Raw genomic sequence first — 16543 nt, forward strand, 5'->3', positions numbered from 1 at the left:
TTCATAATAGTTTTGCGTTTTGTCCCTGTGTTAGCAAACATCTTATCTGAGCACTGATATTGATTTAATTAAAGACACTAAACTAGTAATGTGACTGTAAATACCAATGGTTGGTTGTCTTCATGTGTCAGTCCTGTTTTTGAATTGTGACCCAGGATTTTCAGAGCAGCTACTCTGCCTCTCACCCAAAGTCAGCTAGGCTCCAGTCTCATTGTGAGCCCGAACTGGATAAGCAGCGTTTCAAATGGATGAATTGATAGATCTGAGGCACTATATGTCTTTGGGTTTGCTCACCAAGAATGAAAAAGCTTTCCATTCTGTATTTGAATGAATTCTTTACCGCTTTGTCTGATCTATTGACTCTGAAGTGTCCTCGACTTTATGAGTCCTCATAACGGAATGACTTGCCATTTTAATGCGGTCATTTAGAAAACAATATTTAAAACGGGCTCTTCTCCCAATTGTAAAATATTCCGTCAATGAAACGTTTCTCAGTAAAATGACTAATGGCCATTTAAGGATATTTATTGATCAATTTCACTTGGATTCTCTTTGGATCAAGGTCATATTGTTAAGACTTAAAATTTGACTCTTCCATTTTATAACAGAGGACATTTCCATTTTCTCCATTTTCATCTCCCACCTGTTTGTAAGGAGAAGAAGATGCAATTAAATTGAAAAAGTGTCATTCAAATGTATAATTAGATCCCTTTTTTTGGTTCTCTGGTTGCTCAAGGTTCAAATCAAGTTCTGAAAGACTATATTTTTAATAGTGAAGTGTAAAATTCGAAAGGTAACGCTCAGGAAGCACTCTAAAAGACCTGGTCTTTTATTACCCCTCATTATTTCCCATAATGAATATCTATATAACAAACCGAAGGAAGGAAGACCTTGAGTTTAATGTGTATATTTTATGCATTTTCTAATTTTTAACCCCTGGGTGTTATTTTATTTTGAAATGGCTTGGTCAGAACCAACAAAAAGCCAAAAAATGGTCAAATAACGCCCAGGGGTTAATTAAGTCAGTTACTGCGTAACACACACAAAAAAGTACATGGATCCAAAGCTCCATACATAAACAAAATAATAATGGCAATATGAAACAACATTTGTGGGGGGAAAATATGTCTTTTACCAGTATGAGCTACTCAAACAATGACGTCCACATGATTTATTTCATGATTTCCTTTTAGACTGGACGTGGCCAGAGGCACTACAGCTCCAGCGTTTAGATGCCGAGACATGGACCACCACTGCAGCCAAGCGCCTGGTGGAATCCCTGGAGGCCTCTCTACAGGCCGCCTACAACAGGCCCTCCAATCCTGAGTCATCAGCATCTTCGGCAGCAGCATCTCAGGCTCAGGCTCTGGGGCCAGCGGAGGAGGCAGATGCCCATTTAAAAGAAATGTACCACAGGACACTGATTTCATGGTTTGGAGACAACCCATCTGCTCAGCTGGGTCTGCACAGACTGGTGCATTTAGGTCTGACATTGGGGAGACAGGCGGGGGACTGGTATGGACCTGCTGCTGTAGCGCACATTCTCAAGTAAGTACGTCGTGAGTAAAGGAAAATCACAATTTGTAGTTAAATGTGCACTTTTTCAATTGTACTGATTGGATGTACTTTGTAAAATAGATGGATGTGGTAATTTGACCCATTTATTCAAAAGGCTAATTTTGAAGTCATTCAAGATACTTTCCTGTTGAACATACTTTGGTGTAAAAGTTTAATAGTCAATAAATAGTAACATATGTACATAACCATCCTGAAGACCAACTGCTAATATAACAGCTAACTGTTACATTTCACATGTAAACTTTTAGCATTGCTCACTCTCTCCAGCTCTCTCTGCCTCTCCCCTACTCTTTTAGGAAAGCTATGGATGAAGTAAAGGACCCTGCTTTATCCAGTTTAGCTGCTTATGTCTCCCAGGATTGTACAGGTACAAGAAATAGCCTCACTTTTGATCAAATACAATGGGCACTATATGCCAGGATTGGTGCTACTTTTCACACCATATTTATTTGCCTTCAGAGACTCTGTGAAAGTGCTGAGCGTGGTCAGTCTCATACAATAACTGTTTAAAAAAAACGTAAACTCTCCTTCTCCTAAGTCTCTCTCAACCCATAGTAGTGAAAATAGAATAAAAGAAAGGACATTTTATTCAATTTATTTATACACTGTATACTGTGTAAACAAATCCGCCCTTGCAGTGACAGCAATGCCCAATTTAATGCTGTTTGAGAGGGCCTATTAATTTAACAATACCGTTATTATTGTGGAGGTACTGTACTTTGTAGTAGTTTATTTAACTGTGAACTTAGAATTTTTTATTATTGTTATTTATTTATTTTTAGCATTATGTAGATACAACTACATATCTTTAGAGACTTCTCAGTATGCTGAAGTACAGTACTTGACCACTGCTAAACTGCAGCTGTTATTAAAGGCACTGGAGTTTTGACCATTTCTGTTTGTAATCAAACCGTTTCTGTTTGTAAACAAACAATTCAAAACCCCTCCCACATTGTTCAACCCATACGAGCTTAACGTTCACGCCCCCTGCCTCTGACCGCACTGAGTGACGAGGTATCTTGCAAATGGTCTCATTATTGATCCGCGATCAACGACAGGGATAAAAGTTCAAAACGACATTCGCCTTGTGACGATGGTGAAATAATCAGGACAAGTGTGGAGCTAACAACAGTTTTCAAGAACAAAACAGCCAATAGCGCGCATAGCTTCCCAAAAAAACAGGCCAACTTTGCGTTGCTCCTCAGTCCAAGCCACTCCTTCAGAGCTCTCAAGCGGGTAAATGCAAAGCCAAAATGTACTCTTGTTTTCAAGCGTGTATTATCCTCTGCACGTTTTGTTGTGGTATACTTTATTTTTTTTTCACTCGCGTCACTCAACTCAACATCCCGTCTGCCTACAGTGACACGCCCCCCGCCACCCCACGCTCTGCGATTGGCTGGAGAGTAAACAACTGTCTGTACACTTTGAACGTCCCGCTGCTGGCAAAACAAAACACAAAATTGCAAAATACAGGCTGAGGACAGAATCACCACCACACATTAACAGAAGCCCAGAGGTGTAGATTGAGAAGGAGTTCATGTTTAAACATCCTGTATTTAAGAAGTGTTTATTTCTGAGTTAAAACGTTGGACAGTGCCTTTAAACTTGTTGAATTTCAATCTTCAATCAGTCAAGCATCATAGATCCAGCCCTTGCACTGCATGTCAGAAGATAAGTCAGGCGTGGCCAGTCGGTATATGTTGTACATCGTGACGTGTCTTTGTGTGATTAAATGTGTGACTTGTCTAACACTTACAATTACATAAAACAGAGAGATGGTAACAACTGAAAAAAACTATTCTGATTTCTGTCCTCTCTAGTGTACAGCGCTGATGTGATTGACAGCCATAAGGCTGCAAAAGCTGGGCAGCCATCAGCTGGTCCATCGAATGCCCTTCCCCCTCTGCAAAACAACCAATCAGCATCCGTGTTCACCCTGCCAGACAGTCAGGCTGTTATCATTCTCATCCCTGTGCGACTGGGAGGAGAAAAGACCAATCCTGAGTACTTTAACTTTGCAAAGGTATACATATTTTCATACTGTTACAGTTTAGTGTTTAGGTCAGGGATAGGGAACTTACTGTAAATGAAGGAGGGAGCCACGATTTATTTTATTTATAATGTCTGTGCTGTTGGGGGTGCACATAAAACCACACACTTGATACTAGATGTGGGGGGAGGAGGGGTTGTATTATTTTAAATTATTAAATTTTTCATGATACATTTCTTTTGTACATGTAAAGTGGTTTTCTCCCTCTTTCTTTGTTTTTCCTGCATTAAAAACCCATTAAAAAAATATTTGACCTACTTGTGATAGTACAGGGCATTAAAATATCTGCTGTAAGTGTAACTAAGCCATGTCTGCCATCTAGTGGTGAATAGTGATTTTACAATTTAAAACTAAAATCGATGCGCATTTGTTCAGTTTGGCACTCGTTAAATTGCATATTTGGATTTTTTTCCCCCTTGCTTAAAATTTTTTTTTTAAATTAAATTCTATAAGATATTAAAATCTACAGTACTTGTATTGTATAAAGCATGATGAACAAAACAACTGCAGCACTTGTTTTATTTCATTACATAGAGAATCCTAAGTCTGGAGTACTGCATTGGCATCATTGGAGGGAAGCCCAAGCAGGCCTGCTACTTTGTAGGATTTCAAGGTGAGCTTTTAGCTGAATGTAAAAGAAAGACTAAGAATGTGTGAGGTTGGTATGAATAGCAGGTTGTTTTGCATGGTATACCCTTTCTTATAAGAGAGGATAAAGCAAGTTAATAGTATTCCTGTTTGCACTTGGAAAACGCCGCAAGGAAGCAAGTGAAGCAGGGCTTCCTTTATTCTCTCTGACCCATCAAAGCCTCACCCATTTATCACAAGTAAACCTCCCAAGTTGTGTGAGGTAATTGATTTCCATAAGAGGCATGCATTAAATTTCTTCCAGGCTCCAAAGTGAGCCACTCTTCATCACCTTCAGGAGCTGGGAGGAACCTTCAGTTGTACATCTTGGCAGTCAATATTTACGCATTTACATTTTATCAATGTGATATACTGTACAGTGTTGAATGATGTCTAACTGACAAGCAATACATTCTTTCTGCCAGGGCATGGCTCACCTCTGCATTCATCATATGCAAATAGGTAGCGTATAATTGCAAATGTTTGTAAAAGTAATCCTCACGCCCAGCAGCCCCCCCCCACCCAACCCACACACACACACACATGCACAAAATTAAACGGAAGCCTTTTTTGTGAGTGTTAAGAATGTGCTTGTAGAACAGCATCTGATTATGCAGAATGTAATCTCCTTGCGGTAGATATTAAAAATCCGTAACTTTGTAGGAGGCATATTTGATGCAACAATACAGCATGCAGGTGACTTTGAGCGACCCTGCATTGAAATTGGGGGGAGGCTCATTTTTGTAATGATCCAATGTTTTTAAATAACTTGTCTTATGTTTTGTCCTTGCAGATGACAGCTTGATTTACATGGACCCTCATTACTGTCAGTCTTTTGTGGATGTCAGCACCGGCGATTTCCCTCTCCAGGTAATGGGAAACTTCACAAAGGAGCTGACTAAAAGCCTAGTAATGGGATTGTAATCATTCCTGTTAGTACTTAATGTTATGAATCTTAAAGCAGCCCATCAGTCAATTACATAGAGCCATCTGCTAATTTACTCTCATAAGTCACTTGATTAGGTACACTTTACAATTGAATGAGATAGAAGAGAGAGTAAAAAAGTGTGCATTTACAAAAGGATACTTGTCAAACTGAGCTTTTTTCTACTGATTTGGTTACGTTATTTAGGTACACGAAAGAAACCAAATTGAACCTCATTGTACAATAGTAAACTTTGTGTCCTGTATTGCTAATTTTGTATATTTATCTCATTTTTCTAATGTTAATTGTCATCATGAAGTGACTGCTGTTGGCCAAGCAGTGGGACAGGCTCCAGCTTACCCTTGACCCTGTTGAGGGTAATTGGTGCAGAAAATGGATGGATATATTTTACGTTTTATTAGACGGGTAAACTATTAAAGACCATGTTAAATTGAAACCTTATCTAAATCTGATGTTGTCACTCAAAATGAAGCTTTATTATCTTTGTCAATGAACAATTTTGATCCTGCTTTTATATTGGATCTCATTAGAATCTAAATATATAATGTTGTTTAATGTTGTGAATTATAGGATTACATGTTATATATGTGAAGCAAGCTGCGACAGAACAAATACATATAAGATTAGTACAATCAATATACAACTCAATATACAAACTTAAATATATGTTAAATATGATTTCAGTACATATTGACTTGGTCCTTCAGCTTGAAGAATATTTGAAAGGTGTACTTTGTCTTCTTTTGTCTAGTCCTATCATTGTCCCTCACCAAAGAAGATGCCTTTCACTAAAATGGATCCAAGCTGCACCATAGGATTTTACTCCAGAAGTGTCCAAGACTATGAGAAAATCAGCCAAGAGCTGTCTCAGGTGAAAATTATTTCAAACATTTCAGAAATAGTACATTGTCATATCTAAATATATGTTTTACCCATTCACATTATCATTCACAAGTTGACCACTAGATGTCAGCATTCAGACATTTATCTTATTTAGTTCCCACCACTGGCTCGACTGTCTCTCAATAAAATCAAGTGATTCAATAAAATCCTCTGTCACTTTTATTATATGATTACTATATATGTGTATTTAAAAAAAAAAAAAGGAGAGAGAGAGAGAGTTTCCAGGCCTTGGTAAAGAAATGTCAGAATAATTTAATAAAATAAAAATAAAAAGCATAAACAACCCAAAAGCAACTTCACAAGGACAGAGAAAGGGAAAAAAATCTATTTGGGAGGAGAGTGTGCCGTATTTTGTAACATGAATGCCTGGAAAACATCGACCTGTTGTGCTTTCAGGTGTTGCAGCCATCAGCAAGGGACAAATACCCGGCGTTCACTATTGTGCAAGGTCATGGCAGAGATTATGACCTGTCAGCCAGCCTGAACCCAGAAAAGAGAGAATGGCCCTTCATCCGTGACCCAAGAAGGACAATCACCACTACTGGGGACTTTGTGCTACTTTGAAAGAACGGTTTTGTCTGCGACAGATGTGACATTGACCTTTTGAAAACTGGACCGTCCCTGGAAACAGTCTTTTCACTGATTGGTGAACAGTTGGATTGCAGCAGTATGAGCTTGCTAAAATGCTTTCGTTTGTCGTAGGGCATTTCTAGCACACTGTGAATTACCAAACCTGTTTTTACACTGAACTGAAGAAATGGAACATATTTGAAGTCCGGAGTTGTTGTATTATTTGATTTTTTTCCCAGCAGACATTGCAGTGTTATGATAACTAGTTCAGTACCTCCACAGTGGACACCCACTTGTCAAATAAAGAAAGTTAAGTTCCAGAAATATTTATGCAACAGCATCTTATAAAATAGGATGCACATTTTAGCCCATAGAAAAATAATACACCATCTTTAAAGGGCAAACCTGTACTTTCTTTACCAATGTGTCAGACTGAAGCTTTCTAGCATGTATTGCATTTGCACGTTTTGTACTAAATGTAGTATTAATTTGGAAACATTAAATATATTTTTTTAAACGCATCGAAACTGACCAGTTTTTAGAGTTTGTCAAGTGTTACACCTCACTAAACACTGATTATTGTTGTTGTTGTTGTGAACAATGATTCTGAAGTTTAAAAATTATCTTGTAGTTGAGCACCAGTAAAATCACATGTATATAATAACAAAATTACTTTAAAATGTTAAATCCAAACACACTTGTCCAGTCTATTATTTATTTATATTAATATATATATATATGTGTGTGTGTGTGTATATATATATATATATATATATATATATATATATATATGTATATTTATATATGTGTATGTATGCTTATTGCTTACAAAGTACCATCTTAAATATTTTTAAGTACAGTATGTCACAGTAACTTCTTCATGCACAATTAATCTTAAACTTAGTGAATAAACCTGCTAACTATTAATTATCACTATTTCACATTTTAAAGGTGAAATACCCCCCCCCCCCCCCAAAATACATGAATTGAAGAGCAAAATCCACACGTTTTTATCCATCTCAGGAGGAAGCCATTTTGCCACTTCCTGATGACTCAAAATGGTATCACAGTTGCTCATGTTTCAGCAATCACGGTTCAGCTTGTGAACATCTCATGACCAAACTCAGAAAAAAGGAGAGCCAGAATTGGTCGTTACTTGAGCCCTGGGCATCTGTGATGCCATTTTCAATCGACAGAAAGTGGCAAAATGGTCACCCCTGAGATAGTTAGATTTTTCTGCATAATTCATATCACAAAAAACAATATTAATTAGAATACCGTGTTTAGACTATATAAATATATCCATCCATCCATCCATCCATTTTCTTGGCCGCTTTTTCCTCACTAGGGTCGCGGGGGTGCTGGAGCCTATCCCAGCTGGCTTCGGGCAGTAGGCGGGGTACACCCTGAACTGGTTGCCAGCCAATCGCAGGGCACACAGAGACGAACAACCACACTCACATTCACACCTAGGGACAATTTGGAGTGTTCAATTAACCTGCCATGCATGTTTTTGGAATGTGGGAGGAAACCGGAGTACCCGGTGAAAACCCACGCAAGCACGGGGAGAACATGCAAACTCCACCCAGGAAGGCCGAAGCCCGGACTCGATCTCACGTCCTCTGCACTGGGAGGCGGACGTGCTAACCAGTCAGCCACCGTGCTGCCCATATATATATATAAATATATAAAAAATATATTATTGTAAAAAAGATTTTTGACTTTCAGACTTTATTTTATTTCCAGTCTCCATGCTTAATTCATATTTCTCAAACGCAATATTCATCAGAAAGCCATGTTTAGAATAGTGGAGGCGCATAGAACATATTATTGTAAATATTTTTTGGTGTTGACTTCCCCTTTAACAAAAATTACCACAAACAAAAGTTATAAATTAAACTGTTTGCAAAACTTAACAATACCTGCTGGAATGTCCGCTGTTTTAAACTGCAGTAAATCATTTTGCAACCTGAAGAAACTCTGCTTGACTAAACATTGTTTACTTCATTTTTATTGCTTACAAACCGGTAACGTTTTGCTAAAATGCATTCAATCTCTTTCGCAGCAAGCCAAATGCAGTAGATTAAAACTAATCGTATGTGCTAACCATCTCTCCAGGCCATTAACCAGGCACTGGAAAATATGTGACTCAGTGACACTGACGGCAACTGTGTTCTGTTTTGGAGGAAAAGAAAATATCCTTGTGTTCTGTTACTATGGCGAATCTGTGATTGCCTCTCAGATTGAGCTATGCCAGACTGTTTTACTGCACAATACAAATTCTTGCATTATGATGAGGCTTGCTTTTTAAAGGCGGGAAATGCCCCTTCTGCGGCAACGTCAGGCCAAGAAGGGCGAGGATTGATGAACAGTAGAATCCCTCATCTGTTCCCCTCCTTACCAGTAGCAGAGGACATAAAGGCATCATTTAGATCGCCTGTCTGATCTGCATGTTACTCCTTGGTTGTTTTTAGCCGACGACCGGCCGGCTATGTGGACGGAGCCAGATCATCAAGTATGCGGGAGCAAAAGACCGGCAACATTCTTGAGCTTTTGTGGATAAGACACAAAGAGCACGGGTTGAATGGAGGGTGGTGTCAGGGCTCGGAGGGAATCGGACATCATGGGATTTTTGACAGAAACATGAAAGAGCGCTTGTGCTGGGGGGCACACAACACGATGAGGGTCGACTGTGTTCTCCATGTATTTACAGGCCATGTATGAATATTTGATTAATGACTCACACGCCCAAGGGAAATGGAATATGGCTTTGCAAAGCATCCCATCCCTCTCATATGCACACACACATGCATACATACAGATCATGCTATTCAAGGCAGCTGCCTAACATGTCATTGACATCGCAGATTCCTGAAAATCTAATCTGCAACCAAGGAAATTCCTCACAAGAATGGCGTCCGTGTTGGTAATTCCTGTGTTATACAGACAGATAGGTAGTCTGTGTTCAAAGGACGAGACATCTAATAAACCGTTTGTTTTTCACAAGAGGAAATTACTTGCGGCAACCAGCCTGCATAAGATCAAGTAAGGCATTTTCATGCTACTATTTTATCCAAATAATAACATTGTGGTCTGACGCACGGGATGAAAAGAAAGTAATTGTTACATCTTGAAATAACACAAAATTTACACAAGTAATCATCTATCTGTTTTTAATAGCACAAGCATCGACGTTCACACCTTCATTGCGTCTTCATTGAACCCAACATGAATGTTTTGTGAATGTGCATGGGGAGAACATACAAACTCCAGCCCAGATTCCAAATTTGAAGCTCAGAACTGTCAGGCAGACATGCTAACTACTTGTTCATTGTGCTGCCACATACCTGTAACAGCATATCGCTGGCATCGGGCCAAAAACTTGTATCTCCAAAATCGTCACTTTTCAGGTGATACCAAAAACACAGTTTTTTCAAACATTAATATTGCATCGTCAAAGAGATCAAACTATTTTTTGACCAAAAGTATAGATTTTTGGGAAAAATATGAAATTTGCCAAATTGTGACTTACGAGGTTTTGGCCCGACGGCAGCGGTATAATAGCAATCTTACCCACCAGAGTGACTCCAGGGACTGTATAGGCATGATGCATCAGAGCAATGTGATGTTATGATGTTAGTTCTCATTTCATGACATGATTGCCGTGCACCTAATTGATTTCCTCTGTCCTCCTTGATCTTCTTGCAAAACTGTCATGTCACAAATGATAAAACCAGAAACAGATTTATTGAACACGTATATAAAAACAAGGGGTGTCAAAATTTGAAAGTTCCTTAACGCCACTCATTTTTTTAACGTGCAAATAATGACCGGCCCTTACTTGGAAAGCCTGTTCAAGAGGAATTCCAGTCACAACGCAGCAGACACTTCCACGTCAAAATTTAGCAGTAGTAAATTTTATAATAATGAATATATTTGTTGAGACTGTGATCAAGTTGTATTTTACAATTTTTAAAATGTGCAGAATTTCACAAGTAAGTTCATGTTAAAATTTAAAATAGCTCTTCATATGAAAAGAAAAATGCGCTGAGCTGTCACCAATATCTTACAAATGCAATTATGCCATCTAGTGGCAGAAAATAACCTCAACACAAATTAATATCACACTCTTTTTTTACAGTAGTATATCTTTTTAATTTTAACTAAATTTTATGAATTATTATGAAATTATTGTATCAATGACTAAATGATTCAGCCATATTTCTATTAATTTTTTCCTACTTTTATGTTAGCAAGCGTATGAAAACTTTTTATGAAAAAATTATTGTACATTTTATTGTACACTTAGAAAATTTGTGATTAATCGCGAGTTAACTATTGATGTCATGTGATTAATTACGATTAAAAATTGCCATTACCTGACACCCCTAATAAGAACACACAAGGAATTTGTCTTCACAGTCAAAACACTTCTGAGAAACATTTCCCCGCCCGCCAAAAAGACCAACAGAGGGAGACGGAACGGGAAGCCTGGTAGTTTTCTAATTAGCACCCCAAGTTTCTTAAATGGGAAAAAAACTTGAAAAACAGGAGGGAGGGGAAAAACAAGGCCCAATTTCTTGGAGGGGAAAAAAACATGCACATAGCAACACATTGATGACATCCATCCCAAGTTAACACATACGTTTGTACGTTCGTATTTGGTTCTCTAAAGGTTAGCTAGAACCAAACCAAAGAGAAACGTGCAGACAAACAAAACAAACATTCAAAAACATAATTTACATAAATTAAATTATTATTACGATATATTTGGTCACGAGATCCTCGAAGATGACGTCATACTACGACTAGACTTATTCGAAGTAATTTGAAGCCAGGTCGCACTTTGCTGCGCCTGCCGTCTGCAAATTGGTCGCTCCGTCTCACTCACAGTAAACAAAAGCCAAGGTCATAGAGTGCACTGAGGACGCGGGGGACACGTTCCCCTCAGTTTGATAAAGACCACGATCATTCCCATCCACTTTTGCCACAGCAAAAATCTCAGGTAAAACTAATGTTCCTCTCCCACATCTGCTACAACTACTGATGTGTTTAAGGTACACAGAAAATGTCGGAATTTGTACTTCTGAGTCAGAATTTTAATCAATCCTCTTCCTGAAGTCAGATCTCCAACTCAACAAGGTAGACGGATCTTGCAAGGCAGACATAGAATTGATGCTATCTGCTAATCATGAGAACACTATAGTTACATGTATTCTTGTATTTTCATTCGGCTGACAAGCGCTAGGAGCACGCAGCTCTGGCGTTACCATTGCGAGCAGCACGAGTGTGAAATGTGAATGTGAAAAATAGAAGGAACACTTTCAGTAGAAGTTTGTAACTTTTTTCTCTTAGGGTAGATAAGTCTTGTGGCATGTATTCAATAAGAGCTGAATTGAAATATACTTTAAAGTATCTGTGAAAATTGTTTACATGATCTTTGTTTTTATTATAAACAACAGCTCCTTTTTTTTTTTTTACATTGGTGGGGTTTGCAGCCAGTGTGAGGTCCTAAAAAACAGGTAGCAGTGTTTTCAGAAATTAGTGGGACAATGAAGAACCAAATAAAATATAATCACAGTGTTTTCTCAAAAACAATCTAGCTTGCCTAGATGTGGCAGTTAATTTTTGAGTACAGTTGTAATAACTAAAGATTGACAATCTACACAGACAAATTGTAAACTGCATTTTCTCTTAAAAATCACAATAGCACTACTTTAAAATCATTTTTATTTATGTAAATTTGCTGTTCATAATTGATTATTCATGCACAAATGTTAAAACAGTTTTTTTGTGGGTTATTGTCAGTATAACAGTCAATAACAGTTTCGTCATATGTGATTTATTGTTTAGCCATTATTTCAATTAAGAATTTTACAATGGATTTTTTTTCACATGCGCACACACATATACTGTACATACACACATACAAATACACACAGAGGGTGTCACATTTTTCATCCCCACCAGCTCCCTGCCCCACGCACAGCAGCTCGATGGCATGGGTTTGAAGTTCGAACCTCAAGTGAGTGGACAGTGCAGGCCAGGCGCATTATCATATGCCCCTTTTTTTTTTTTTTTTTTACTTTGAGCACCTGCCCCTCTAAAGGTCACTGCACGCCCCTGTTCTGGTTATAACGTTCCCTAAACGTTCTGGAAACCAAAAATTGTTTGTCGGAATAGACACACTGACCAGCAACTGGCAAGTAGCAAAATAATACTTTAAATAACTACAATATAAATACAATATAAAAAGGCATTGCAGTGTGATAGTGGAGTAGTGGATGTTTAGTTTTCACACAATTATAAGGAATATGACTTGTCATCATAAGCATTCAAGTCACTGATAACTGGTAATTACTCTTGGGCCCAAAAAGAGCCACAAGACATTAGTCTAAAATTGCAGTGATGTCCAATGTCCAGTTGTCGTATGAAAGGATCCTGAGTTATTTTATCGAAATTCACTTTTACAGTTGTTGATCAGAGGGTTTGACTAAAAGTGTATGTATTTTTTGGAAGCCAAGATTACCTCATGTTGGATGAGACTTTGTACATCCACATGAGTGATAAAGTATCACACACTTAAAATCTTTTAGTGCATGTTTCCACGGCTGAAAGTGCTGTCTGGTCTCTTCCATTCACAAGTAGCCTGTGGATTTATATGAGTGTGTAGTTTACACAAGTATGGATTGGTTGTGTGTAAGTGATTCTAAATCAAAAGGTGTCACACTCCCTCTCCATCAACACACCAGGTGCACGGGTGCCAGATTTATACTCAGTAGCCCTTGCCCAACCTTGTGGAATGCCATGCATCTTCAAACAGGTACTTTGAAATCCCAGCTCAGAGTGATATCTCTAGGCTGCTAAATATATCCGGCACCCGGATCCGGGAGCCGTTACGGCGTAAATACCGACGGTACTGCATCAGACTGCATTCAGAGTCTCAAGTCTGTCCATGCAACTGGCCACTTGTCTCCGCCTGTCTCCGACCCAGCCTCTCGCGCCCCGCTGCTCACGGGAGGTTCAGGAGAAGTGCTGAGGCATCGCATGCCACACACAACTCTTCTGGGTGGAAGCCAGACAAATGTCATCATGCTGTGATTATTCAGCACCATGCACAACGTGGAAATGTGTTCCACTGTGTGAACATGGCCAAGAGCACGCACAAGGTCACATTCTTCAGCTTTTTAAAAATCCTCAATAAATAGATGGAACATACTCTTGCTGTCAATCATACATACTGATCTCTTGTAAATTGTCAATAACTTGAAATTTAAATGGAGACAAATATGAATGCATTTCACTTGTGATGAAGTCAACAAAAACCTGGATTATCCTGTTTTTCCAGTTTTGCATTAGTCATTAATAAGTTACAGTGTGTATTATTTCATACTGATACCATCCAGTGGTGAACTAATAGAATACAATAATTTTGAAGCATGTGCACTACAGTGCCCCAGAGAGACCACACTTCTCAAGGCCACCACTAACTACTACTAATTATATTTGGAGTGAGTGAGCAGTAGGGGCAGACTGGCTAACCTAGCAAGAACTAGTTGTACTGTAGCAGCTAATGAGTGGCTATCGGGAGCTAGCGAGAGGAAAGCAGAGGGAGACAAGTGGAGCTTGAATCACGGGACACAGCGACGACCACCTACAGACCCCAGCAGTAGAAGGTAAGCGGTGGTCGACCCTCCGGGTCCATGTCGGGTCCGACATGAGCTACAAGTACCATCAGAGGCTAGCTACGTACACCAAGTTCTTCCCCTTTGGGTATTTGTAGCTGAATGATGGCAGCTAAACATGTCAGCCTCCTGTAAATTGCAGCGTGACCTTCATAAAATAATTGGCGATTACTAGACCTAAAATCCTACTTTTGCTGGTGTTGGTTGGAGCAAAACCATCTGTTATTATTGCACACTTTCGGTGATAAGGATTTGACGTTTATCTGCTTTCATCTTACAAAAAAAGAAATGTTTAGATCGCTGTCAGAAAGGAAAGTCAAACATGTGGACACAGTGAAGTATATGAAAAGTTTAATGCCAGGGTTTTGTGGTATTAAAAAAAAAGAGATAAATAATTTCAAAACTTTTTCCATCATTAAAGAAACAGTGTGTAGATTTTTTCCCCCCATCTAGTTGTGACCAAATACAATGCAACAACCCAAGTGCGTGCACTTTGAAGCGATTACTAGACCTATGATTATCATTATCGTTATTAAGTTTATTTATTTAAATTATTGAAATAATAGTGGGTTTTATTAGTTCACCACTAGATGGTGCTAAATGATACACACCGTCACTTTATTAATAGCTCCATTCACTGAAATCTTGGCTTTGCTTCCATAAATTCCATTGCCATAGGTGTTTGTGTTGTTTTTGTTCAAATTCATGCTTCCAATTTTGTAATAATAAATCTGGTGGTTTTTTTTTGTTTTTTGTTTTTTTAATTTTTTTTTAAATCCTCTTCATTTTTTTGTGAAACGCAGCACATAAGAGGTAATTATTTTGAGGTAGTTAAAAATCAACATTTTACTAAATAATTTTATATTTGGCAATTTCACACTTTAATTGGTTTAGAACCCTGTCAAATCTTATCACAGATTGTAACGTGGGGCATTTTCGTTGGATTTTAACTCATTTCATTGTTGATTTTTGTTTTTAAGGTCCTAGATGTCATCTGTCACTCACACAAAAGTGTACTGTACCTCTTAGCAAAGCTGTTTGCACTGAGAGTTGTCTTGTTTTTATGGGTTTAATATTAAGGACTTATAATTGTCATACTACATAATACAACTGCAATCTAGTTAACAACTAAAAGAGTTACTGCAACACTTGCACCACGGGTGGGAAAATGATTTTTTCAAAGGGGCCACATGATAAACTGGAACACTTGTTGAGGGCTAAGCCAACATATTAACTGATACTACACCACATACCAAATGAAACTGTATATGAAACTGTAGATTTGCGTACATTAATATCTGGCCCAATCATGGCCTTGCCTTCTTCCCTTGATTGTATAGGAAATAAGGACATTTGTAATATTAGGATCATTGTGATCATTTTTACTACTGCCTTTTTTGGAAAATAGTTGCTAGATAGATTGGAAAAGATCCTACTGGTAATTTTTTGTTGGCAACATTACTGACACAAGTCACAGCTGTTGATCGCTACCTCGTTTGCACTAGTGTCCACAATTTTCAACTTTTCATATTTTTTGCTTTACTTTGACTTCATGGTCATTGTGAGGACCGGTTATAGACTGTAGGTGGGTCGAATGTGGCCCCTGGACCGTACTGTGCCCAGGTATTAACAAATTTTTCTCCTTCCTGGAGGGGGGCATAACATAAAATAATTGAGAAGCACTCCAATAATGTAGGTTTACAATGGACTTTTCCATTAAAGTCACTGGCTGAACACTGAAATAGGTTTGCATCATGTTCTTTGTCTCATCCTTAAGAAAAGGAACCGCGTACCACGCAGAGGGCCAAAGCTCTTCTTGTGTTTGCTAACCTTACCTGCAGGCTGTGACAACAACAAGGCCACTGGAGTTAACATTTAGATAACGGATGTGTGTACCTATTTCAATTTTCATTCAAGTAGGTGACAAGAAAACCAATGAGCATTTTTGTGTGTGTGCGCATGTGCGCATGTGTGTGTGTTTGACAATGAGCATCTGAGAGGTGATGTGGAGGTACATTGAAATTCCTCATTCTCCTACCCTGTGAGGCATGGCCAGCCCTCTGTCAGCTTTTACTAAGCAGATGCTTCCGAAACGAGCACATAGGCTGAAGGCAGGGATATTGCCTGCTATGTAACTGTCGACTTGTTTCTTATTGCATGCCTGTGTTGAGCAAGGTGGCAAGT

The 16543-nt window shown here is 38.5% G+C and overlaps 1 protein-coding gene across 4 annotated transcripts in view; it reads left to right on the forward strand.

Annotated features, from left to right (window-relative positions):
- Window positions 1-7367, forward strand: part of atg4c (autophagy related 4C, cysteine peptidase) — a 14640-nt gene extending 7273 nt beyond the window's left edge. For all 4 annotated transcript variants that reach the window (XM_077585091.1, XM_077585094.1, XM_077585092.1 and 1 more), the window contains 7 exons: window positions 1194-1548; window positions 1875-1945; window positions 3399-3601; window positions 4163-4241; window positions 5049-5125; window positions 5953-6072; window positions 6501-7367. In XM_077585091.1, coding sequence (XP_077441217.1) covers window positions 1194-1548; window positions 1875-1945; window positions 3399-3601; window positions 4163-4241; window positions 5049-5125; window positions 5953-6072; window positions 6501-6668 — 1073 coding nt within the window. In that variant the 3' untranslated portion in view covers window positions 6669-7367. The remainder of the gene's footprint in view (window positions 1-1193; window positions 1549-1874; window positions 1946-3398; window positions 3602-4162; window positions 4242-5048; window positions 5126-5952; window positions 6073-6500) is intronic.
- The last annotated feature ends 9176 nt before the right edge of the window (window positions 7368-16543 follow it).

This window comes from Vanacampus margaritifer, chromosome 13 (assembly GCF_051991255.1).
Source record: "Vanacampus margaritifer isolate UIUO_Vmar chromosome 13, RoL_Vmar_1.0, whole genome shotgun sequence".
Classification (NCBI taxonomy): Eukaryota; Metazoa; Chordata; class Actinopteri; order Syngnathiformes; family Syngnathidae; genus Vanacampus; species Vanacampus margaritifer.